Raw genomic sequence first — 24,239 nt, forward strand, 5'->3', positions numbered from 1 at the left:
GCGAAAACAAAGTCGTGTTCAATGGGGCTGAGAAGAGCCGCTCTAAATCTCCTTGTTGTTTTAAGGTTTTCTTCCACGGGGATCATGAGAAAAAATCCAATTTGCCCATTAATCTCATCTGGTCAGGGTCTCCGGACCTCCAGATACACCCGGGCCTGATCAAAGATGGAGGAAATACCGTGTGACAGTGGTACAGATTTCCCCCAGAGACTTCAAACAGACTGTTGATAGATAATCCAATTGAAATGGACACATCACCTTTAGGTGCCGCTTTGGGAGAATCAGTGCGTAATTTCTCTTTTCCTCTCCCTCTCTCTTTTTCCCCTCTTGAGCCATCATTCCTGAGTTATTAGTTAGACTGAGTGATGGTTTGTATAAGGCTGTAAAATAACAATGCGTCATCGTTTGGGGATCAGAAATATTTGGCACCTGTGCGTCAGCTGGGTATGGCAGAAGCAGAGTTTTTACGCCTAAATGAGCAGAAAAGAGGTGGATATATGTGAAATTAAAATGTCCAGAGCGAGCAGTGATGTTTTATCACATCCATCAGCTCATTACACAACGCGCCAAAGTCAAAACCTTCGCTCCATCCTCATTTTTTATCCCCCTCTCTGACTTTGAATCGAAGCGGGTTCCTGCTCGTTTTTTTTCCGGCGACTCGTCATTGGCTGAGTGCGCGGCGAGGCTGAGTCCTCCCACAAGCCGGTCGGTTCCCCTTTCCCCCTGAACGCGGGTGCAAGTTTGTGAAGTGAAGAGCCTCATCAGCTTGGACCACATCTCCACACACACACACACACACACACACACAAAAAAAAAAAAAAAAAAAGCAGCGGAGCTCCGGGTCTGGACGCGCGCCAAGCCTGTCTGGTGTCAAACCAGCCTGAACAGATACTCTCAGACATCTCATTTCTTCACCTCATTCCTGAGACGGGACTCTGCCCACCCCTTGTGTAAAGCAATTTAAACCTGATAGCACATCATCTGCCTATCTCCCCTGAAAATCTTTTTAGCTGGACTATTAAGACAGTCGCTCTCTGCCACCGTGCAGAAGCGGAGCCAGTCATGGCTTTTATTTTTTTACGCGCAAACCTCCGTCCACCAAATGTCCTGTGATCCTTTTTAATCCGAGCTTGATTTGGAGACTGAACACACTTCTCTTAATGTTTCAGATTTTTCTTTCATCCGTGGAAATGCTCCGTCCAGATCCATAAAGGACCAAAGACTGGTTAATATGAACTTATTGCCAAGTGGAATATGTTTTTATTTATCTGTAGCAATCTGCTGGCTGACGGCCGAGGTCGATGCGACCTGGTGGTGAGTAACTTTTTTTATTCATATCTCTGTTTAAATGAACTGCAAACGTCTGTGCATTGAAGTTCCAGCTTCCTTATGTTAAACGCGGCGCATGACTGCGCTCCAGTTACTGAATTTATCAACAGAAAATGTATCTAATAGTAACATGTGATTTGCGCAAAATTATTTCTTGTATTTTTTTTCCTTCCTTCATTTGATTATTGTTTAAAAATATTTAAAATGCCCACAAACCTGCTCCATAACTACACTTTTCCTTCACTTAACGAGATGTTTCCCAGACATTCAGTGACTGAATTCCCTCCATGGCTTCTTTCATAACTGTATTTTCGCAGCTTGTTGAAGATTGAATATTTGGACAGATGCGTTTCCAGGATAAAGTCATTTGATATAATTTAATTTCTCTTTATTTGCTGTCGTTCTCTTGAATCTTTTAATGAATATTTGCAAAGGTCCTGTTTCCAAATTCCAAACCTTCACACTGCCTGATACTGAGATGATATTTGAACAGATAATTTTCCTCTTCTTTTTTTTTTTTTTTTTTTTTTTGCTGCTCTCTTTCTTTTTTCTTTTTAATCATTTAAGAAAATCCCTGCAGCCTGCAAGTCTTCAAATCCCCTACCAGTCTTTCATCACCTGGTTCTGCAGGTACATGGGAGTGTGGACTTGTTTCAGAGAGATTTCAACACGAGTTTCTCCAGAAGACACCTTGTTACTTCATTACTGCTCTCTCTCTCTGGTTTTCTGTTTTTGCAGTGTTTCTTCTTTACTGCATCTCCCTGAACGTTCAGGAAAATGTTTAGTTATTTGCACTTTGGCAGAAAAAGTTCAACATTTTCTTTCATTTCTGTCCTTTTTCCATCGTCTCACAATGTTCCCTGAATGTTTTCTTTACGAGAGACTCATTCAGCCTCCTCTCCGTCCGCCCCTCCTGCAGGTACATGGGCACCCTGGGCTCCCAGGTGATGTGCGACAACATCCCCGGCCTGGTGAACAAGCAGCGCCAGCTGTGCCGCCAGAACCCCCGGGTGATGCAGGCCATCGGGGCCGGGATGAAGGACTGGATCTCGGAGTGCCAGCACCAGTTCCGCAGCCACCGCTGGAACTGCAACACCACGGCCAGGGACCACAACCTGTTCGGACGCCTGCTGCTGCGCAGTGAGTTGAGGGTCGGGGGGGGGGCGAGGGGAGAGGGTCCGATATCAAACCTTTATGTGTAGAAAGCATCCTACCTGCTGAGGTGTCCTCCAGAAAGGTCCTGCTCTGCTGCTCTGTAGTCGGCCTCTGATCCCTCTGTCGGACAGGAAAGAGGAAAAAAACATTGTTTCAGTGGTTAGAGGTCAGTGCTGATTTTACTTCCAAACTCTCATCATTTAGTTTTTTCCTTGGACCAAACAAAAATCACATCCGTCTTAAAATCCCTGCTCCCTTTGTCTCAGTGTATCCTGTAAAATCCAGCTTAATTTAAGGCTGATAAATTTATAATAATAATAAAACTTCATACAACCTCCACATGTGCACGAAACATTCACATTTCATTGCATGTTCCCTCTGACAATTTCATATCCCCCAGTAAAAGCCACAGTTTTAGACATTGCCCAAGAAAGTTATGGCTTTAAGGGGGAATATTGTTGGAAAACTCTCTCACTGAGCCGTCGTCGTTCACGTCTTCCGTCTCTAAATCAGTGATAAATCAAATTGAATCAAACCTGAACCTGAAAATTCAGTTTTTCTTGTAGGAAAACACCAACAATCAGTGAACTCAGGATCAGTGTTGAGGTGATGCTGTGTTTGTCTGTGTCGTACACGATATCAGACGCAGGGATGAGATAAAGTGTGTGTGTGTGTGTGTGTGTGTGTGTGTGTGTGTGTGAAGCATCTTCTCCATCATACAGTAACTCCAGGGGCTGTCATGTTCCTTAAACGCAGCACGACTAAGAATAGAAAGTCACCGACTGGAGATCGGATACTGAACTCGCCGGGTTGTGTTTCCAGGTCGTCGTGCGCTGCCGGCACCTTTTTGGAAAACGAACGCAGCTCTGCGTTACGGTCACGAACACGTTTGACCGTACGCCTGAAGCTAACACCAACAAATCCAAACAAATGCTTGTTGTTTTTAACTGCTGGGTAGATTTACTGCGACACTCAGTCTCTCTGGGAAACTGATAGTTCCCTCGCAGATATGTTCCTTTTTTTTTCCTCTCCCTCTGTCTTTCTCTCAGGTTGGATCACATTCCACACCTCGTCTCACTTTACAATTGTACATTTATCATGTCGGTGCAGCCGACTGGTTTCTCCGTCAGTTGTTTTGTGTTGGGTGGGTGGGGGGGGTAACTCACTACTTTACGTAATATTGTAACTTCTGGTGCACAGAAAAAGTGCAGAGAAAGGGAGGAACAATTAAGTTTTGATAGTTAATTAATAATTTAAGCCATTTATTGAGCAGAATACTGTATAATAGCATGTGGAAAATATCAGCTTCTAAATGTAAGGATTTGCTGCTTCCAGTTTTGGACGTTTGCTTGGACAAAACAAGCAATTTAAAGACATCATCTTGGACCCAGATGAGACAGATTATTTGGTAATGAAAATAATGATTAGTGTGAAGACCTAACAGAGAACAAGAGTTGTATTCAGTTTCAGATAAGCTGCCGTCTCCACTCAGCTCATTCAAATGAGAAACGGTGAAAATGTTGACTCCGTCTAAATAAAGCTAATCCCTCCACTTTCAGGATCCTCACCGGGTTGTTAGCTCTGTTTACGTTCTGTGGTGATTTGCAGGAGAAGACACGTGATTTATTGACCGTTTTAGAAAAGCTAGAAAAGACACGGCCGCTGTGGTTGAAGATAAATGTTATGAGGAGAGAGATAAACGAGCAGGGAAGTGCGATTAGCTGTACCGGTGATGGAGATGATGAACAGGAGACGAGCAGTCCGGACTGAAGCATCCTGTCAGATCAGACGCGTCTCAGAAGCTAAAAATCAGCCTGTGAGGACTTGTTATAACAAGTCGTAATCTTTTTTTATTGCCACTGGAGGATCATCAAGACCTGGGGGCCTGATGTTCCTCTCCCATGCCCCGAGATTTAACCTGCGAGGCGGATCCTTCGACTTAGTCTGTTTCATGTTGGGGCCTCTAATCAGCCGTGTGGTATTCGGACCTCCCAGGACCGGGGCCCCGGCCGTGTCACACAACATTATCACGGCACGTCGAAGGCACCGTCAGAAGCTCCTTATTTTCAATGTCAGCGGGCTAATTTCAAACAATTACACAGGAGCTTTTCCCCCCACGCTGCTCTCCTCATTAACCTCGTTAGACACGCTCAACTTAGCCGCTGGACTGGGACACACACACACACACACTGATATCTCTGAGTGTGTGTGAGTGTTTTTTAATACTGTGTCAGTTTAAACTCAACCTCACTTAGAGGTACACGTTCTACAAAACCCTTTCTCTTCCTTTAGTGTAAACATTTGTCAAAGAACACGCAGCTGTTAGAAAACAATCTCAAATTTGAAAGTAAAGTAAATATACTGTGTGTTTGTATTAGTGTGTTTTTCACAAAAATAATAAATGAAGTGTCATAAAAAGAGTAGTTGATCAAATAAAAACAACTAGTTGCAGATTCAGGCTCTTCTAAAGTGAAGGTTTGCAGCTTTTTACCTTTTATTTTTTAATTATGATGCTTTGGGTTCAGATTTAGGAGGACACACAGGGTCTTCAACCAAAAACAAACTAAAAACAAAACTATATTAAGACAATTTCTTGCATTTATATACATTTATATTGATCATACTAGTACTCTAATGAAAGAAGTACTACCTTTTGTAAATAATAACTGACAGACACCTGATAACCCTGGTATTTTTGAACCTGGACTTTATTTCCAGTGGTTTTGTGTGTAAATGATTGATAGAAACAAAAAACCTCTGGGATCAGTGTAGAATTGAGCAAAATCCTTTTTTTAAACCAGAAACATCACTTTTTATCAATACCAGACTCCATTGACAAAAACAGCAATTTTACCGAGCAGAACACAGGAGCTGCTGGATTACCACTGTTAGTTAGTTTGTGTTATTGAGTGACTTTTGGAGGTGGAAGAAGCATTCAGATCATTTACACAAGTAAAAGTACCACAAAATAACACAAACAAACAAACAGATGGAGGCAGTGGTGTTCCAGCAGCTCCTGTGTTCTGCTCGGTAAAACTGCTGTTTTTGCCAATGGAGTCTGGTATTGATATATAGTGGATCTTACTCTAACAAAACAAGCAATTCAGTGGACGTACTTTGACGTGGACAATCGGCCATTGAATTACATTGCAGTCACTGTGTATGCCTTCACTTGTGTCGTGATTTAGCAGCAGAGGTTACAGACAAACACACACACACACACACACACACTGCCTCAGCCTTTGATCCCTCTCAGATCTCTCATCAGTTACATGTAAAGGGAGATGAGGGCAGATATCAGGGCACTGCTGGTAAACGTTAGATGTTTATCCATCCTGGAGGTAGATGAAGCGTGTTTTTTTTTTTCATTTTCATTTCAGGCCTCGCATGAAATAAAAGCTTCAAGCAGACGACAACAACAAACACAGGTCATACAGGTAGCAGCGAGGGCCAAACATTTGAAGGATCATTCTGTTTGTCATGGTTTAATGCCAGATTCAAGATCAGGAAAATGAGATAAAAACACAAGAGTTTATTGATGTAGAGGAGTTCTAAACTTTTGGTTTTCAGTAAATATGTTGTTAGTCTCTGACCTCAGTGTTTAGCTTTGCATGGCACGGCTCTCGATGTGGGTCGTCTGTGGGTCTAATGCTTTAACTCAAACTGAGCAGCTGCTGGATGAATTTTAAAAAATGCAGCACTCATTTCACCCAATTTCAACTAATAAAATACACTTAGTTTTATGACTAGACACCTGCAAAACTAACAATTTTCAAGCCTCAGGTGCGCGTTGTGTTTAGCGCTAATTAGCAAATGTTAGCATGTTAAATAGGGATGTAATGGTGCGTTCCAGTTGTACTCGGAAGTCGGAATTTCTGAGTCCAGGTCAAATATTTCAACTGGAACACCCCCTGAGGTCGAAATTCCAACTTGGACAGTTGGAGAAACCCCACCAACCCCGACATAAGAATTCAAGATGGCTGCCACTCGCATCAGAGAACACTCTGCTAATTTGACTGTTTATAGAAGTTCTGTCTTATTTGTTCCACATTAAGTCAGTCATACACGCAGTACGCTGTTCAGTTTTTATCTGTGAACATGTTGCTACGCTGTTTGTATGAGCAAAATACTGCACAGAGCATTGTTATCAACTGGTATCGCTAACAGCGGCTAGCAGAGACAATAGCTAGTCCGAGATACGTTTGAATCAGTTCACGCTCATGGCTTAACATTTATTTTTTCTCAAACAGTATCATGGAGTTGTTATCGAGTTATTATGCTATTGTGAGATTTTGATATTGTTGTTACATTTAGCTATTGTACATCAGCATTTTATTATTGTCATCGTGAGCATGTTAGCATTTAGCTAACAGAGCTGCTAGCATGGCTATAGCTGTTCTCAGTGTTTTGTTCCTCCTCTCTAGAGTTAGGGAACGTCCTACATTAAATTCTGATGTGTTCAAGTCACTTCTGTGATCCCAAAAAAACCCTACACACATTTGACATTAGCATCCTCAAAAGAGTTAAAAATATTCAGTATTTTCACTGTTGCACCAAACACTTAGAGACTTTATTGAGCTTTTAAGTATGATTTCTGCCATTTTTCACAAAAAATGTAGGAATACAGTGAAAATATATTTCTAATTTGATGTTAAATGTGTTTCAAACTAACCTTATTCTTCTTCTTACCTGTCATCTCCATCCTCTCCCTCTCCACAGGCAGCCGCGAGGTGGCCTTCGTTTACGCCATCTCCTCGGCCGGCGTGGTTTACACGTTGGCGCGGGCCTGCAGCCAAGGCGAGCTGGACTCCTGCTCCTGCGATCCCACTAAGAAGGGCTCGTCGCGGGACGCCAAGGGCTCCTTCGACTGGGGCGGCTGCAGCGACCACGTGGAGCACGCCATGCGCTTCAGCCAGGCCTTCGTGGACGCCAAGGAGAGGAAGGAGAGGGACGCCCGGGCACTCATGAACCTGCACAACAATCGAGCCGGCAGGAAGGTGAGGAAGCTCCGAGCTGAACACCTGTAGAAATTACTTAGAGGATAAGTTGCCACTGACAAGCTCAGATTGTTATTATGGATAAGGTTCCTACAGAGACAGAGCTTTTTATTAAAGAGTAAGATCATTTTTATTTAATCAGAAACTGCCATTTTATCGCTACCAGACTCCATTGACAAAAACAGGAATTTTACCAAGCAGAACGCAGGAGCTGCTTTAATATCGCTGCCTCGATCTGTTGGCTTGTTTGTGTTGTTGTGTGGTACTTTTACTCTTAAGTAAAGGATCTGATTACTTCTTCCACCACTGAAAGTCGCACAATAACACAAACAACCAAATGATAGAGGCAGCGGTTTTCCAGCAACTCCTGACTTCTGCTCAGTAAAATGACTGTTTTTGTCAATGGAGTCTGGTATTGGTATCTTTGTTGAAATCGTGTCCACAATGTTCTCTTTTCCCTCCTCCAGGCCGTGAAGCGCTTCATGACTCTGGAGTGTAAGTGTCATGGCGTCAGCGGGTCATGCAGCGTTCGGACCTGCTGGCTCGCCATGGCCGACTTCCGACGCACCGGCGACCACCTGCGGAAGCGGTACAACGGCGCGGTGCAGGTCGCCGTCAACCAGTACGGCACGGGCTTCACTGCCGCGCACACACACTTCAAACGGCCCAGCAAGAACGACCTGGTGTACCTGGAGGACTCACCAGACTACTGCATACGGGACCACGAGTCAGGTGAGGAGCAAGTCTTTACACCTTTGCCTCTGATTCGTCAGGAATCTTCTGGCTTTGGTTGTTTATGGTTCCACCTGAGCTCGAATGACTCCACTCTCACCTGAGCAAATGAACCAAACCGAAGCAGAACACACTCCAGAGTTCAACTGAACCACCTCCACAAGAGAGGAGGGGTGTGAACAGATTTGTCATGAGGGTTTTCAATTGCTTGATCAGAGACGTTTGGACTTGATCCCTGCAGGTGTTTTATTGGGTAATTATAAAGGCAGTGGGTTCGACTTCCTCACGTTCTGCAGAGGCACTTTTGACGACATGGAGTTGTAGCTGTGTTTGTGTTGATCGTAATTTCAGCTGATCGATCGGGAAAGTAGATCTTGAAGTGATTCAGCAGCCCCAGTATCTAATTCTGTTGGTAATTAATTCTGTAGGGTTTTTCAGTTCAGTTCTCGTTGTTGCTGCAGGACAGAAGTGAGTGAAATCTGTGTTTTTGTCTATGAAGTCTGGAACAGGACAGTGAGTGTGAGGAGGAAAATCTCCTTGGCTTGGTTAAAGTAAAGGTGCTACAGAAACCATTCAGCTTTCAAAACGTTCAGCTTGTTCTGGACATTTATGGTTGCATTCAGCTTTTTTCTGCTATTTATACTTTTTGAAATATTCAGCTTTTTCTGAAAAAAAATTTAAATGAATGCTTCAGTTGTCGTTTTCTACTTTCAGCATTCTTTTTTTTTTACCACTATTTTCCGCCAATTGTTCAGCATTCCTTCAGCTCTCACACTGCATTTTCTAGTTAATACTTAAGTGTACATTTAATATCTAATATATTTTCTAATCATATATGTTTCACTGTTGAATACTGATCATGCAGCATGTGTCTAACTTGTTAAAAAATGCAGTGGAGCACTGAGGTCGTGAGAAACCAGCTCTGAAACCCTGAGCTCGGAGACTTAGCGTCGTTCTCACTTATAAGTTGCTTTGGATAAAAAGGGCATTAAAGTTTAAACTGTTACCATTTAAAGGACATTTAGTGACAGATGAAGTGTTTGACTTTTACTTTGTTGTGTGTTTCAGGGTGGTTAAATTTAATATTTTTGATCCTGGGCTTTATTTTCTCACATGTAAATGATTCATAGGGACATAAAGGATATGATTCCTACAGAGACTGACATTTTTATTAAGGAGTAAGGGAGTAGGATCCTTTTTGTTTAACCAGAAACATCACTTTATATCAATACCAGACTCCATTGACAAAAACAGCAATTTTACCGAGCAGAACACAGGAGCTCCTGGGATAGTTTCTTGTGTTGTTGTGTAACTGTGTGGTACTTTTACTTATGTTAAGGATCAGAAAACTTCCTCCATCACAGAGTAACACAAACTAACTAACAGATGGAGGCAGTGGTGTTCCAGCACCTCCTGTATTCTACTCAGTAAAATTCTTGTTTTTGTCAATGGAGTCTGGTATTGATAAAACGGCTGTTTCTGATTTTTTGTTTATTTAGCTTTAGCTGTACATTTTACTCCCAGCGTAGAGAGGCTGAGTGAATGTGGTCTGGACTCTGTAAGGGGGAGAGTCATGGTTTCAGAGGACAGAATACCTGTACCTGTGATCCAGGTACACCCCCTCCCTTCTCTGGACGACACAGGGTGGAGGTTAGCAGCACAAGTGTCTGATTACGAAACGAAACAATAATCTCAGTTCCCGTCCTGCTCGTCTGGAGTAAAACTAAAGTTACCTCAAAGAAATTTGCCTTTTAATTGTGTCTCCTGATGATTTCTAGTGTCTAGTTTTTGGACGTGAATGTGTGTGTTTCAGAGGAGGTGGATGCCTGCCAGGCAGCAGATGATCCGTGGCGATCGGGTGTCGGCCAGTTTAAGAGCCATTACACACTTCTGTAGGCTGAAACCTTAGAGCACCGCACATCACTATAAATCACCACCACTGGAAACACACACAGGCCTGAAGGCACGATTGGCGCAGCAAAAGGAGGCATATTTCAGGGTGTGTGTGTGTGTGTGTGTGTGTGTGTGTGTGTGTGTGTGTGTGTGTGGGTGGGGGGGCAGGTTGGATCATACAACACAATACAACACCAGAGGAGTTCACAGTGTGTTTCGTGTCAAAGTGAGACGCTTCTCCTTCCTCCTCGATTGGAAACTGTGAATGTGGGGCGGCCCACCTGGAGACTGGTTTGTAAAGTGCAGGTCCCTGAATCAAAATGTGGTGGTTTTTAATTTTAGGGATAAAACTTTTACTTTAAGCCTCACATTTATCATTTGTAAGAACTACATCATTTTATTTTTAAGACATTTTTTCAAGTGATTATAAAAGTGATCAAGTGTAACTTCTCCTATGAGGACATATTTTACATATATAATTTATTTTCTGGGAAACTGAATGCTTTGACTTGCACTTCTTTGTGCATTTCAGTCACAAATGTTTGTGTGTAGGTTAAATGCTTTGCTCAAGGACTCTTAAACTTTATATTTTTAACCTTTTCCCATGTTTTTGGGTGTAAATGATTGATAGGGACATAATAGAGAGGATTCTTACATTGATAGATCTTTCTATTAAGGAGTAAGATCCTTTTTGTTTGACCAGAAACGGCCGTTTTATCTCTGCCAGACTCCATTCACAAAATCAGTAATTTTACCGAGCAGAGCACAGGAGCTGCTGGAAAACCACTGCCTCCATCTTTTAGTTTGTTTGTGTAGTTGTGGTGGTATAAGTATTCTTTATTTAAGAGTAAAAGTAAAAGTACCACACAATAACACAAACAAACTACCAGATTGAGGCAGCGGTAGATTAGCAACTCCTATGTTCTGTGGGGTAAAATTCCTGTTTTTGTCAATGGAGTCTGGTGACTTTGAACAAAACAATAAAACGTCTGTTTCTGGTTTGATAAAAAGCTCTACCTCTGTAGGAATCATTTCCATAATGTTCTCAGACACTAAGCCTGTCAGTGCAAAATCAGATACATGGGAAAAAATCCCAGAGTTATCCTTTGAGGGAAACATTGGATGTCACGGGACAGTGTGCGATGTCTACTGTGTGCAGTACACGTTATCAGGCACCGTCATGGTCGTTGAGGGAGTTTTCATGAGCTTAAAGAGTCTGTTAAAGCTGCTCAGATATTCTCAGGGATGCATGGTGTTTTCAGTCTGACTCTGTCTGGTGTTTTGATCACTGATTAATCCTCCGTTTTGGGGGTTTTGTTGTTTTTTTTTTTGTTGCAGCTTCTCTTTGTTTTACGTGATAGTAAATATACATGTGCATACTTTTGGGCTCTGGACTGCTGATTGGATAAAACAGACGCACATTTTACGCACCAAGCGATTGGTTTTTAATTGAGAAGATGATGTGAACATTAGCTGCACCCCCTCACCTCCTGAGGGACCTCTGCAGGTCTCAGGGCCCCGACACGAAGGCTTCATGGGTTGTGTACATGTAAGCAGGGTGAGGTAACACACACACAAACACACACACAGCGGGCCTCTCATGAGAACCTAACCTCTCCTCTTAGGACACACACACACACACACATACTGTACACTGTCTCACACACAAACAATGAGGTGCAGCCGCTCTTGAAACACACACTTCCTCCCATCACACACACTGAAAAACCTCTCGAAGACATGCAAACGCACCGTCAATCACTCTGGACTCATACAATCTGAATCCTTTCTCACACACACACACACACACACACACACACTGAGAGAGTGAGACGGCCCCTCTGTGCCTCTTTAAAGTGTGAAATCAATTTCCCTCGGCCCTGGCGAGGCTCAGGTGCTAAACTCATCTCTCGGCGCCCCCTCATCTTAATTCAATAAGCAGACGTGAGCTGAGAGAGGGAGCGAGGAAGAGGCTCTGGCCGTGATGTCACCCCTAGCAGCAGCGGCAGCAGCATGCCGCGGATGACGGACGGGCGGCGGGCGGGCTGCCAGCGAGAGGGCGGGGCCTCCAGGTCATGCCCAGACATATTACCTGGCGAGGGAATGGTGCAGAGATGGTGTACGCTCAGAGCGAGGCAGAATGTAAACACTGAGCGAATTCCAGGACAATGTTCGAGATGGTACTTGAAGCCGGTGCATCGTTTTTTTTTGTTTCCCTCCCCACTCCTCCTAAACCTTTATTTATACAGGAGAAGTCAGCTGAAGAAACACACACACATGTTCTTCTTCAGTAACACTTCACAGTCAGACAGTAACATCTGCACCACAGCAGCTCAGAGGTTTAAACAGAGCTGCGAACCAAAGTCCAGAACCCACAGATACTAAATTTACGACGACGTAAAACAGAAAACAGACAATTTTAAAGGATCTTAACGATAAATGCTGGATTTTTACATTTTTAAATCATATTTTATTATTTAACACCTCAAATCTTCTGAAAATCTGTTCTGGAGATCCTTGTTTTAACCAGAAACTGCCATTTTAACACTTTGTTCAAAGACTCCAGACTCCATTAACAAAAACAGCAATTTTACCGAGCAGAGCACAGGAGCTGCTGCCTTCGATCTGTTTGTTTGTTTGTGTTATTGTGTGTTTTTTTTACTTTAAGTAAAGGATCTCAGTGCTTCTTCCACCACTGAAAGTCACACAATAACACTAACTAACTGACTGATCGAAGAGGAAGTATTAAAGCAGCTCCTGCGTTCTGCTCAGTAAAATGGCTGTTTTTGTCAATGGAGTCTGGTGTCTTTCATGAACAATTTCAAGCCTTAAAACTCCCACAAACACGACTGAATAAACGCCTCCAAAACGCACAAATCCATCCATCCGATTGCAGCTGATATATGAATCCCAGATATCAATTGTTTTTTTTTCTTCTGATGGTGTTTTTATTTTGATTATTACTCTTCAAATCTCTGGATCTACAGACTTATCTTCCCCACAAGTACAGTGTTGGTAGTTGTAAAACTTGATGCCAGAGAGCTTCTGATTCCTCTGTTTTGTGTTTGTCTTAATTATGTGTCTTTGAATTCGACACAACAACAGGATTTGTTTCCTCGTGATCAAAGACGAACTGTCTGTAAAATCTCGACACGATAACCCAAACTTTCTTCTCACGTTCATGAGATAAAACCATGACAGACTCTGATGTGATAATAATCTACAGTCAACACTCTCTGCTGGCTGTGATGTTGCTTGTATTCAACATCAGCAGATAAAAGTTGCTGATACAGCTAAAAAAAATTTCCCTAAAACCTCCCTGTGGAGGAGAGATGGTGTGTCAGCAGTTTAAAGGGTAACTCCGGGATTTCTGAACCAGGGCCTGTTCCCATGTTTTTGGATGGAAATGATTCATAGGGACAAAAATCTTGGGAATCCGTGTGTGTTTGACAATATAGAGAAAGAGTAAGATCATTTTTGTTCAAGTAGAAACATCGCCATATATCAATACCAAACTCCATTGACAAAAACAGGAATTTTACCAGGAGTTACTGGGATGCCGCTGCCTCAATCTGTTAGTTTATTTGTGTTCTTGTGTGGTGGTTTAACTTAAATAAAGTATCTAATTACTTCTTCCACCACTTAGAAGTCACAAAGTAACACAAACAAACAAACTAATTGAGGCAGCAGTGATCTAGCAGCTGCTCGGTAAAATTCCTGCTTTTCTCAATGGAGTCTGGTACTGATATAAAGAGATGTTTCTGGTTAAAGAAAAAGGATCTTCCTCTCAAATAAAAAGCTCTATCTCTGTAGGAATCCTATCCATAATGTTGTCAGACACTTATGATAACAATCTGAACCTGTCAGTGCCACATGTGAGAAATTAGAACCATTATAAATTTACTTGAAAGGAGAATTTATCAATTTTTCAGTCGACTAATGAACAGCTGTGACCTCTGCAGACTTCTGTAGTGAAGTGTGTGTGTGTGTGTGTGTGTGTGGGCTGGAGACGACAGAAAGCGAGTTTGTACAGTTTCAGGGAGGCCAGTCAGTCGTGCACAGGGAGCTAGCAGTTGTGTGTGTGTGTGTGTGTGTGTGTGAGAGAGAGAGAGAGCGATGGACGTCTCCTATAAAATGAACAGCTGATGAATAGCGGGAGCGCAGGCTGACGGCTCCTATCATCAATCTCTCATCTCTCCCATCGTCTTAACGATCATCATCTTACCCAGCCCCCCTGCCGCCTCATCTGCCAGCGTCATACTGCGCTCCCATTGGCTCCTGACGACCAATAAAACCACTGATTGGCCAAATTTGTGGCTCACATTCCGCCAAGTCACATTCCTGATTCCACTTTGGAGCGAGGGTCACTCTTCGGTGGAATATCTCTGTAAGACGTCCTAAATCCTGAGTAATTTCCCAGGATGGGTCTCACCTTTTTTAGCCTGGAATAATTATCAGTGTAGGTGTCAAACTCAGTCTGGGAGGAAACTACTGAAATGTGTTTTTTAGATTTATAGAATAAAACTAATGTTTGATGAGTGGAGAGGTGCAGTGGGAAATTACCTCCAAGTTAAATCCTACTGCTTCAGCTTCAAGAAGAAATAAAGTTCTTCCCTGTTTTCAAACTTTAGGATGGACGCTGTGCAGAAAACTCACATGAAATAAAAATGAGTGTGTACCATTTTTAAAATGTTAATCTTTTATGTATATGGTTCAGATTGTGTCTGACAACATTATAGAAAGGATTCCTACAGAGATAGAGCTTTTTATTTGAGAGCAAGAGCCTTTTTCTTTAATCAAAAACAGCCGTTTTATCAACACCAGACTCCATTGAGAAAACAACAAATTTTACCGAGCAGAACACAGGAGCTGCTGGGATACCACTGCCTCTGTCTGTTAGTGTGTTTGTGTTACTGTGTAACTTTCAGTGATGGAAGAAGTATTCAGATCCTTTACATAAGTGAAAGTACCAAACAAATAACACAAACAAGCTCACAGATTGAGGCAGCAACTCCTGTATTCTGCTCGGTAAAATTCGTGTTTTTGTAAATGGAGTCTGGTGGTTTTGAACAAAGCGTTTCTGGTTAAAACAAGGATCATACTCTTTAATAAAAAGGTCAATCCAACTGATTTTAATGGTTATTGTCATTTTTTTAAACACAGATTAAGTCAGGCGTCATCACAGTTTTAAAACACATCTCTGCTTCCTGACTGACCTCTCTCTCTTTCTCTCTCTTCTTCCAGGGTCGATGGGGACAGGGGGGCGGGTTTGTAACCGGACGTCCCGCGGGGTGGACGGCTGCGAGGTGATGTGCTGCGGCCGGGGTTACGACACGTCGCGGGTCAGCCGCACCACCAAGTGCGAGTGCAAGTTCCACTGGTGCTGCGCCGTGCACTGCCGCGACTGCCACCAGCAGGTCGACGTCCACACCTGTAAGGGCCAGACGTGACGTGACCTCACCACCACCACCACCACCTCTGAACACTGCTGACCGCTCACACTGGGTCACGTCATCACTACTGCCACTGCTCCTCTCGCTGGGCTACAGATTCCTCCGTCTGTCGTCGTGTTGTGACGATCACAGGATATTTTCTTCTTTTTCAGCCAGAACAAGAAAGTAAAACACATCAGAGCAGGAAATGTAAAAGGTTTTAGTTTAACGATAAAGAGTCCAAACTTACAGATACTTTCTACAGTGAAACCTGGTTTTCAAAGGTTGACTGGTTCAATCGGAGACTTTAAAACTTCCCTCCACTTTCAGGTTTTTAATCTTCAAACCCAAGACTGAGAATTTAAATAACCAGTAAAGATCTGCTGAAAATATATCTTAAGTTATATAATCTACTGTAGAGTTGTCAGATCGTTCGACACACACCGGTCAGTGAAAGACACAGTGAAAGATATTTTCCCACTTGTTTCACTTGTTAGGATTAAGATTTTTTTTCCATTTTTATCAGCAACCTGTGCACAACATTACAGAGTCTTTATGTTTTCAGTTTTACAGTAAAATTTGAACTTCAAAGCACATAAGATGGACTGGAAATCAATCTGTACATATAAACACACTCGTTACCTGTAGCCTCCAAACCAGCCTAAAGAAGAGAACCACCAGTTTGAAAACACAATCTGCTGTCCTGTGTCATCCACAGCTCTTCTTCCTTCTGTCATTTCATTGTATTTATTTACTCTTTAAAAATGTTTTATTTGTGAAGAGACGACTCAAACAGGTCAACTAGAGTGTGTGAGATGCTGAACTGGTAACACACACAGCTGGTTTATAGTCAGATCAGACGGGGCTTTGTTTGTTTGTTGATGTAAATATGTGGTTGTGTAAATTAAAATCAGATGTATAGTGTATGGAACAGCCAGACGATCACAGGGGTGGAGCTTGAACTAAAGGAGGTTTTTTAAAGCGATGCGTTAAAGGAAAATCTGGATTAATACGATTCTCTCATGTTAAAGGATAACTCTGGTGTCTCTTGAACTTTATTTTCCCATGTTTTTGGCTGTAAATGGTTGATTATGGACAACTGGTCCAGTATTGAGCTGATTAGAAACCTGAGTTTTCCTTTTCTTTATCTGCTTGACGTTTTCTCTTTTGGGTTCAGATTCTTGGATTTATTTATTCTTCTTTCCTGACAGCAACTGTTTTCTGCTTGTTTCTGTGTGAGCAGCAAGTCTGCCTTCATTTTCATCAAAAAGCTGTTAATGCAGGTTAAGAGCAGACTGTAATGTACTTTTGAGAAAAGACTAATGCAGCCGACTCTTGAAACTTGCTACATACAGAAATCGGAAACCAACGCCTGCCTGGAAGAGTCAGAAAAACATGTTCAAGTTTCTAAAATCAATGTTCTTCTTCTCCACGAATGATCAGCTTTGAGGAGGAGTCATGTTTTGTAGCAAACCAGATAAGAACCGCTCGTCTTTTCAAAAACATTTCATCACATTTGTCTCAGAAAAAAGGAAGAAGTACCTGTTGGACGCAGGTAAAACTCTTGTACCTGTGGAGCGAGATGTTAGCTTCAGGAAAACATCAAGGAATTAGATGAACATGTGACAGATTCCACAGATAAACAGTAAAACTTACCAGGTTGTGTTCTGCTGTTTCAACATCCAGCTCCTACTTTAAATCCCTCAGCAGCTCCGGCTGATGATTCAGACGTCTCTACTGGTTGAGGCAATTTAAAATCAAACTGCAGCGCTGCTCCTGTGAATCTGACTGTGTGAATCAAAATGGCGGGAAGAAGCTGGCTTGCAGCAATACACAAAAAGTCCTTTATTGTATTTTTTTGTCTTTTCATTTTTTAATGATGGCAATTTATCACCTCTTTTTTTTTTTTTTTTTTGAACAACAAAAGAACAGCTTTAAATGATTGAAAACCCCAAAAAATGCAAACATATCAAATAAAGTCAACCAATTCTGGATTCTGTTGCTCTGCTTTCTTTTTTTGTCTCATGCCTCCGCCTCCCGTCGTCCTCTTCTCAAGTTTGGTTTGAACTCGGTAAATGTTGGCACAAAGGTGTGTCAGTCCAGTCCAATTTGCAGCGTTCTGGGTTTCAGTTCAGCTGTTTCTGTCCGGCTTTTTTTCCGGCTCTGGTTCCTGGGTTTCTGATTCTGGTCCGGTCTGGTCGGTTCGGGGGTCAGATGCGGGTGAGTTGGTGCCAGAGGCTGGACGGCAGGATGCTCTCCACCTTCTCCATGATGAAGTTCAGAGGAGCAAACAGCGTGCTGAGGAACTGCAGACACACAAAGGTAACCAGTCTGTTTAACATGTAGAATAATGACGGCATGATTCATTGTCTGTTTGATAATCATCTATTTATGAACTTGATGGTGTTTAAAATAGGATTAAAAATCTGTCTTCTTCCTCTCCACCTCGCCTGTGAGCACAGCGCAGCTCAGTTGTCAGGCCTCAGTCTCTCGGTTGGTGTTTTGGCAACAACCAGTGAAGAGGAGGCGATAGGGGCTCCACCCGAGCAACATGGAGGTCATAGAGGTTCCCACTTTGTCAGACGACAGATGAAAGCCGTGACGGGTACCGTACCTGCCTCCCCTCCACCTGCATGTATCTGCCCGGTGGTCGAGCGGTTCGTGCGTTTGAAAGGCTGCGACGGGGCGCTGACGTCCGCCTCACACGTCGTATCACACATCTCTGTTTCAGCTTCAAAGACGGGACTTCAAAGTTGAAGGTGTGCGTTTCATGTGTTTGAACGGTGTGGGGGTGGATCAGGGTGTCGGCCGTGATGTGACCACATTTAAAGACCCTCTGACCTCCGTGCTAGGTCCACATTTAGACCAAAATGCCCATCAGTCATTAGTACCAGACTCCATTGACAAAAACAGGAATTTTAGCGAGCAGAACTCCAGAGCTGCTGGAACACCACTGCCTCCATCTGTTAGTGTGTTTGTGTTATTGTGAGACTTTGAGAGGTGGAGGAGGTGTACAGATCCTTTACTTAACTACAAGTACCACACAACAACACAAAAACAACCAGCAACTCCTGCGTTCTGTGAGGTAAAATTGCTGTTTTTGTCAATGGAGTCTGGTACTGATAAAACAGTATTTTCAGATTGAAGAAAAAGGATCTTACACTCTCCAGGAATCAAGTCCATAATGTTATCAGACACTTAATAATATTTATAATTTTATATGCAGGGCATTACATAGGGTGACCGACCTATGCACTACTTACCTACAGAGGCAGATGTCAATCAAACACAGTCTGCTCAGGATGTACAATCATACCCCTGCATTAAAACCTACTGTACAGCCTGAATGTAGTCCACCTTTACACAGCATAGATGTGTGTGTTATGTGTGCAGCTCTCAGCAGGTAGATGGTATCTGCTGATAGTGTCACATCAGTGGGGGAGAGATGAGCTCACCCACATTCCAGGGGAGCAGCACAGCACTGCAGGGCTGCAGGGAGGGGCTGGGCCGGGGGGAGGCAGCGCCCTCCACTGGCTGCTATGAGCACCGACAGGAGGGCTGAAGGTGGCTCTGTGTTTGAGGCTAAAAGACGTTTAACCTCTGTCCTCTACAGGTTGGAACTGTGGCCGTTATCTCCCGCTGTGGAAAAACCTAAACGACTCAGATGCACAGCCAGCTCAGCAACCTGAGAAATATTATTATATTATAGCTGGTGCTCAAAACAAGTTCAAAAATGACCAAAAAGTTCAATGTGATTTAGCCGTGAAGCTCTGCTAGGTTAGCATCTTTGCATCTCTGGTTCCCTTCTTTTAACACAAGCTCAAGACATTTTCAGGTTTGATTCTCGGACATAAAATGGGTCAGTAAATCCCCCACTCCTGATGTTTGAAGCTTTTACGTGTCTTAAAAAAGGCGGTTGCTAACGAGTGTCTAAATGAGACTACAGAGGTTGTCGGGGACGTTAACATGAAAACCCATCTACTCACCAGTCCACCTTTACAGCCTCGGTTGTGTTTCTACTCACGCTCTTTCAAACTCTCACTAACTTTCTAAGAAGAAAGGCTTGGTTCCTGCAGACATTACAGAACTGAAGCTACAGACTTTTAAGATTCCTCATCGTTGACCAAAGTCGAGGTTAGGAGGGAATTCGTGCCAGAAAAAAGTCAAGGTCACCGAAATCATTCTCTGTCCCGCAGCTAAAATCCTAATTTTCTTTTAGTGTAAAACCTTATTATATAGAGAGTGTGTGTGTGTGTGTGTGTGTGTGTGTGTGTGTGTGTGTGTGTGTACTCACAGCTTTAGCAAACACTCCCATGAGCTCGGGGAACTGGTGTGTGAGCAGAGCCAACATGGCGGTGAAGGAGCAGAGTCCGGCTGTGAAGAGGATGAAGAAGGGCAGCTCCTTCTTTGGGTAGACTGACACCTCGTGAAACACTGCTTCCACGTGGGACACACACACACACACACACACACACGACGTAATGTTAGTTTAGAGCATGTCTGATCAGGTCACTGTAAACACACACTCTCTACAGTCCACACCACAGGATCTCACTTTTAGATGTTTACAGATTAGTCCTGCACACGGCCAGAGTCCTGGATCCCACAGAGTTTAAAGGCTTTAAGGTTTTTTCTGTTTGCTGCTCTTTGTTTTTCATTGATTTTAACTTTTCATCGCAGCTTAATTTGTCTTTACATTATCGCCACGTGTCACTTACCTTTAGATTTCTCTCTCTTTGCTAAAAGACGTGACTCATCTGCTCCTGTCTTCAAGAAAAACTACATTTAGTCCTTTTTTTTGGTGCATTCATGTACAAATATGTAATATGTATACAAATATGCACACTTGAAGCAGTGTACACACTGCAAGATAACGGGGCAGATTTCAGCCTCATTATCTGATGGTTCTTAAGACGATCTTGTCAGATTGTCCTGTGGTGTGAGGTTTTAATCTCCCTGATCGGAGCCGCCTCGATAATTAAACATGTTCAATATTTCTGATCAGAAATCCTGCTGTGGTGAATCTGTTAGTGTGTGGTGTGACTGCACGTCACACACTGTAAGAACAAACTGTGAAATCTGATATGATTTGTCGTCATGTGTGTGGTCTCTTGATTTTAAAGAGGCTTAACTCGTGACTTGCCCGCCGCACTCTGAGCACTTTAATCTGCCAGTGTCGGATTTCTCTTAATCAATATTCATTCATCTGAAAATGACTCCAATGAGTCCAAAAGTGAAATAAAAATGTGTGGAGAACCAAACAGATTTCATTATAATGCATCAACTTCCATGTATATTTGATTTTCTATCACTGCTTCGTTTGGAAACTTCCCATATTCTTTGTTTTCATCTTTTTCTCTGATGAATTTGGATTATTTAATATTTGTACAGAGGAGTTATCTTGATATATTTGTTTGTAAATGTTACTGTCTTTTATATTATTTGTGCAAATAAACTAAACTAAAACTGGTAACTCAAACTGTTCATGTCATTATTTGAAGCTTTACTTTTAGAGTCGAAAATGATGAATACATTAAAAAGTGTTTTTATCTGCAGACTGACAGTTTATGTGTCAGTCATTTTTAATGAAGCTGTTACAGTCAGTTTAAAAAAAACACACACACACAATTTCCTCCTTCAACTAAACTCTGGGTTTGTGTGAACAGCTGTAATGATGTAACACAGTTTGTATACGTTGGTCCACTCCTGCTACACAAACCACAGAGCAGTGTGTCGCTGCTGCTGCTGCTGGTGGCTGGAAGCCAAATTAATCAAGTGCAGGTTTGTGTGTGAGGACAGACGAGCTGCTGAGCAGACAGCAGGACGACACACACACACACACACACACACACACACACACACACACACACACACACACACACACACACACACCTGCAGTCACTTCAGGAATTTGTCTCATCATCACAATTATTAACGACACATTTAAACACTCACTCAGCAAAATTAGGAGCTTCAGTGCTTCCTCTCTCCTTTAGCAGAGGAGACTCTGAACCTTCCCATGATTCCTTGCAACTTGTGTATTCCTTTCATGTTGGACAGGAAACCTTATTTTATATTTCTGTGTAGAATCTTATCTGCACACTTTAATCTAACTGTCACAATGTGAAGGGGTATATTTCTTTATATTTTGAAGACTGGGTTAATCACTCTTTTATTTTTTAATCTTATCATCATTTTATTTTCTTCCTCTTTATTTATCTGTACTTGTGAAATGCAACAATCCGCAAGATAAAAAGAAATGAACTGTAGCCTACAGCACAGAGTTTGTCACTGTGCATCTTCCATGTGTTATAAATAAAGTTGGTTTAAATAAAACACCCAGTGTCAGTGCAGTCAGATTCTCTCGTTTTCTAATTCCTCATCAGTTCTCCTTCACGTCTTTCCTGTGTTTAGGAAAGGAGATTTTTTTTGACAGGACCAGCTTCAAAGCTGCTGCCAGTCTGCGTACATTTAATCAAACAAAGAAAAAAGTTGTCTTTTTACATAGTCTGGATTTGGGTCTTTAAAGTGGTCATTTACATTAAACACATCATAGTCAACTTTAACGAAATAAAACACAACTTCCCAACGACAAACTCACGGCTGGTGAAAATGCTGAGTGGCTATAACTGTGGAAAACCGTTAACCACAGCGGCTGGTGTGTGTGTGTGTGTGTGGATAAATGTGTGTGTCAGGGCGTCTCTTACTGGGTAGCAGCTCTCTGTCAGCCGTCTCTGTGCAGATGGGGTAAGGATAGAACAGGTGACCCTTCTCCAGAGGATACGGGATCATCCTGAACGCTACAAACACACAAGCACAAAGAGCACTGAATGCTGGCAGTCCAGAGTCTGTTTACAGTATTAAATTCAACAGCTGTGTGTGTGTGTGTGTGTGTGTGTGTGTGTACTCACTGCCCTCCCAGGTGCAGTGCAGCAGGTTGAGCGCCCCCTCCACCCTTTTCCAGTGCTGCAAGTGGAAGAAGGCGTAGGCGATGGCCTCGCTGTCGCCTCTCTTCAAGATGTGTTCTGGAGGAAGAATCAGACTCTTCATCTCCAGCAGGTACTGAGGAGGAGGAGGAGGAGGAGGAGGAGGAGGAGGAAGAGGAGGAGGAGGAGGAGGAGGAGGAGGAAGAGGAGGAGGAGGAGGAGAGGAGGAGGAGGAGGAAGAGGAGGAGGAGGAGGAGGGAGGAGGAGGAGGAGGAGGAGGAGGAAAGACAGATGATGAACAGATTAACCTCCAGCACCGGTTCAGATTTTTTACTTTCTCTATGATCACATTTACAGTCCTAATCATTATTATCCATGATTAAACCACTGGATTCATTTACAGCGGTCATTATTAATAAATTACAGGTGTGATCTTATCAGCAACATGTTGCCAAAATGCTTCTTTAACAGCTGCAAACAGACTTTACTTATTTTAGAGTAAGATAATCTCTGCCAACACTAACTAAAGCCTTAACCACACTAAATCCAAAACCACATTCGGAGGTGGTCTGGGCCACACAGAATGTTTTTTACTACTTCAAATGAGTAAAATCTTGTAAAGCTGTGCGTGGTGCATTTATTTGTTCGGCCCCTCAGCCTCTGAAGTTTTCACTTCTTTATTTAAAACGTGAGATCACAGCTGGTCACATGTGGAGACCCACTCTAATGCCAGAGGTGATCCAACATATTCAGAGCCATCGATTTGTGATGGGATCACTTAAGACACTTGTTAATACCAGGTATGAGCAGGCAGTTTGACACCTTCACTGCCCAGTAGCTGTGTGATGTGGTGAGTTATGTTTTTATGTATATATGCATGTAGCGTTCCTCTGAGACTCACTTTGGGGACGTGAGGGTTGAACTCCACCGCTCTGTGGATGGCTTCTACTGCGTTCATCTCTGCTGTGCTCAGCCCTCGCCTGGACGCTGCCTCTGGAGAGAACCTGCACACACACACACACACACACACACACACATCAGTAATCTCACTCACGACAGGTGATCAAAGCGAATTTGAAAAACTGACTCCTGCAGCTCTAACGCTAAAAACAAAACTCCTAACACGGTGTATTTTCTATGTATGTCTACAGCTGGAGGAGCTCACACCTCGCTTCTACAGTTTTGCTTTATGTCCATATTCCTGCATAATATACATAGTGCACCCTCTAGTGGTCAATGCAGGGAAATGCAGATGAACCGAAGCGCCAATTTAAACGCTAATTTTGCCTGTTTCTTGCCACCTAGTCTCAGTTTCAGTCTGGGCAAAATTAATGGCAAAAGTTTAAATTTTTTCCATCTCGTATCCACAGAGTTGGTTTGTGTCAATAATTCTGTGTAATATACCAAGTACACCCCCTAGTGTTCAATGCAAGGACATGCATGTCTATGCGGACAGATAAAGCTGCCAGTTTAAATGCTAATTATGTTTGTTTTTTGTCGTCCAGCCTTATGACAGTGAGGACACTGGTCTGCCAGTGTGTGAAATATTTGGAATATTGAGGAAGTTGATCTACTAGGACGGTGTGTAGCCAGTTTTGTTAATTATTTGGTTAAAATTCGTATGAACCACGAGTTTACACAGCTAGCATGCTACCAAAGTTAGCTAAACATGCCAAAAAGTCAAAAAGTTAGCTACTTTGGTTTTTTGCTGAGCTCCTGTGGCACAGCGCGTACAGATTGTCTGAAATTCACCACAAAAGTTCTAATTTTCAACG

At 42.7% G+C, this 24,239-nt stretch overlaps 2 protein-coding genes across 7 annotated transcripts in view; one reads left to right on the forward strand and one right to left on the reverse strand.

Annotated features, from left to right (window-relative positions):
- The first annotated feature begins 920 nt into the window (after positions 1 to 920).
- wnt2 (wingless-type MMTV integration site family member 2) lies at positions 921 to 17,453 on the forward strand. Its single transcript, XM_018692481.2, has 5 exons — positions 921 to 1,314; positions 2,249 to 2,469; positions 7,204 to 7,481; positions 7,949 to 8,213; positions 15,351 to 17,453. Exons 1-5 carry the CDS (start codon positions 1,232 to 1,234, stop codon positions 15,554 to 15,556), a joined length of 1,053 nt encoding a protein of 350 aa, XP_018547997.1. The 5' UTR covers positions 921 to 1,231; the 3' UTR covers positions 15,557 to 17,453.
- Positions 17,360 to 24,239, reverse strand: part of LOC108893935 (suppressor of tumorigenicity 7 protein homolog) — a 48,035-nt gene continuing 41,155 nt past the window's right edge. For 3 of the 6 annotated variants that reach the window (XM_018692416.2, XM_051073159.1, XM_051073161.1), the window contains 5 exons: positions 23,366 to 23,468; positions 22,450 to 22,600; positions 22,246 to 22,338; positions 19,833 to 19,975; positions 17,360 to 17,844 (listed from right to left, as the gene is read on the reverse strand). In XM_018692416.2, coding sequence (XP_018547932.1) covers positions 17,749 to 17,844; positions 19,833 to 19,975; positions 22,246 to 22,338; positions 22,450 to 22,600; positions 23,366 to 23,468 — 586 coding nt within the window. In that variant the 3' untranslated portion in view covers positions 17,360 to 17,748. Of the gene's footprint in view, positions 17,845 to 19,832; positions 19,976 to 21,079; positions 21,346 to 22,245; positions 22,339 to 22,449; positions 22,601 to 23,365; positions 23,469 to 24,239 lie in introns of those variants that run through there. The other 3 variants (XM_018692433.2, XM_051073160.1, XM_051073163.1) reach the window with 2 other exon arrangements.

The sequence above is a fragment of the Lates calcarifer genome, linkage group LG10 (assembly GCF_001640805.2).
Source record: "Lates calcarifer isolate ASB-BC8 linkage group LG10, TLL_Latcal_v3, whole genome shotgun sequence".
NCBI classification, from domain to species: Eukaryota; Metazoa; Chordata; class Actinopteri; family Centropomidae; genus Lates; species Lates calcarifer.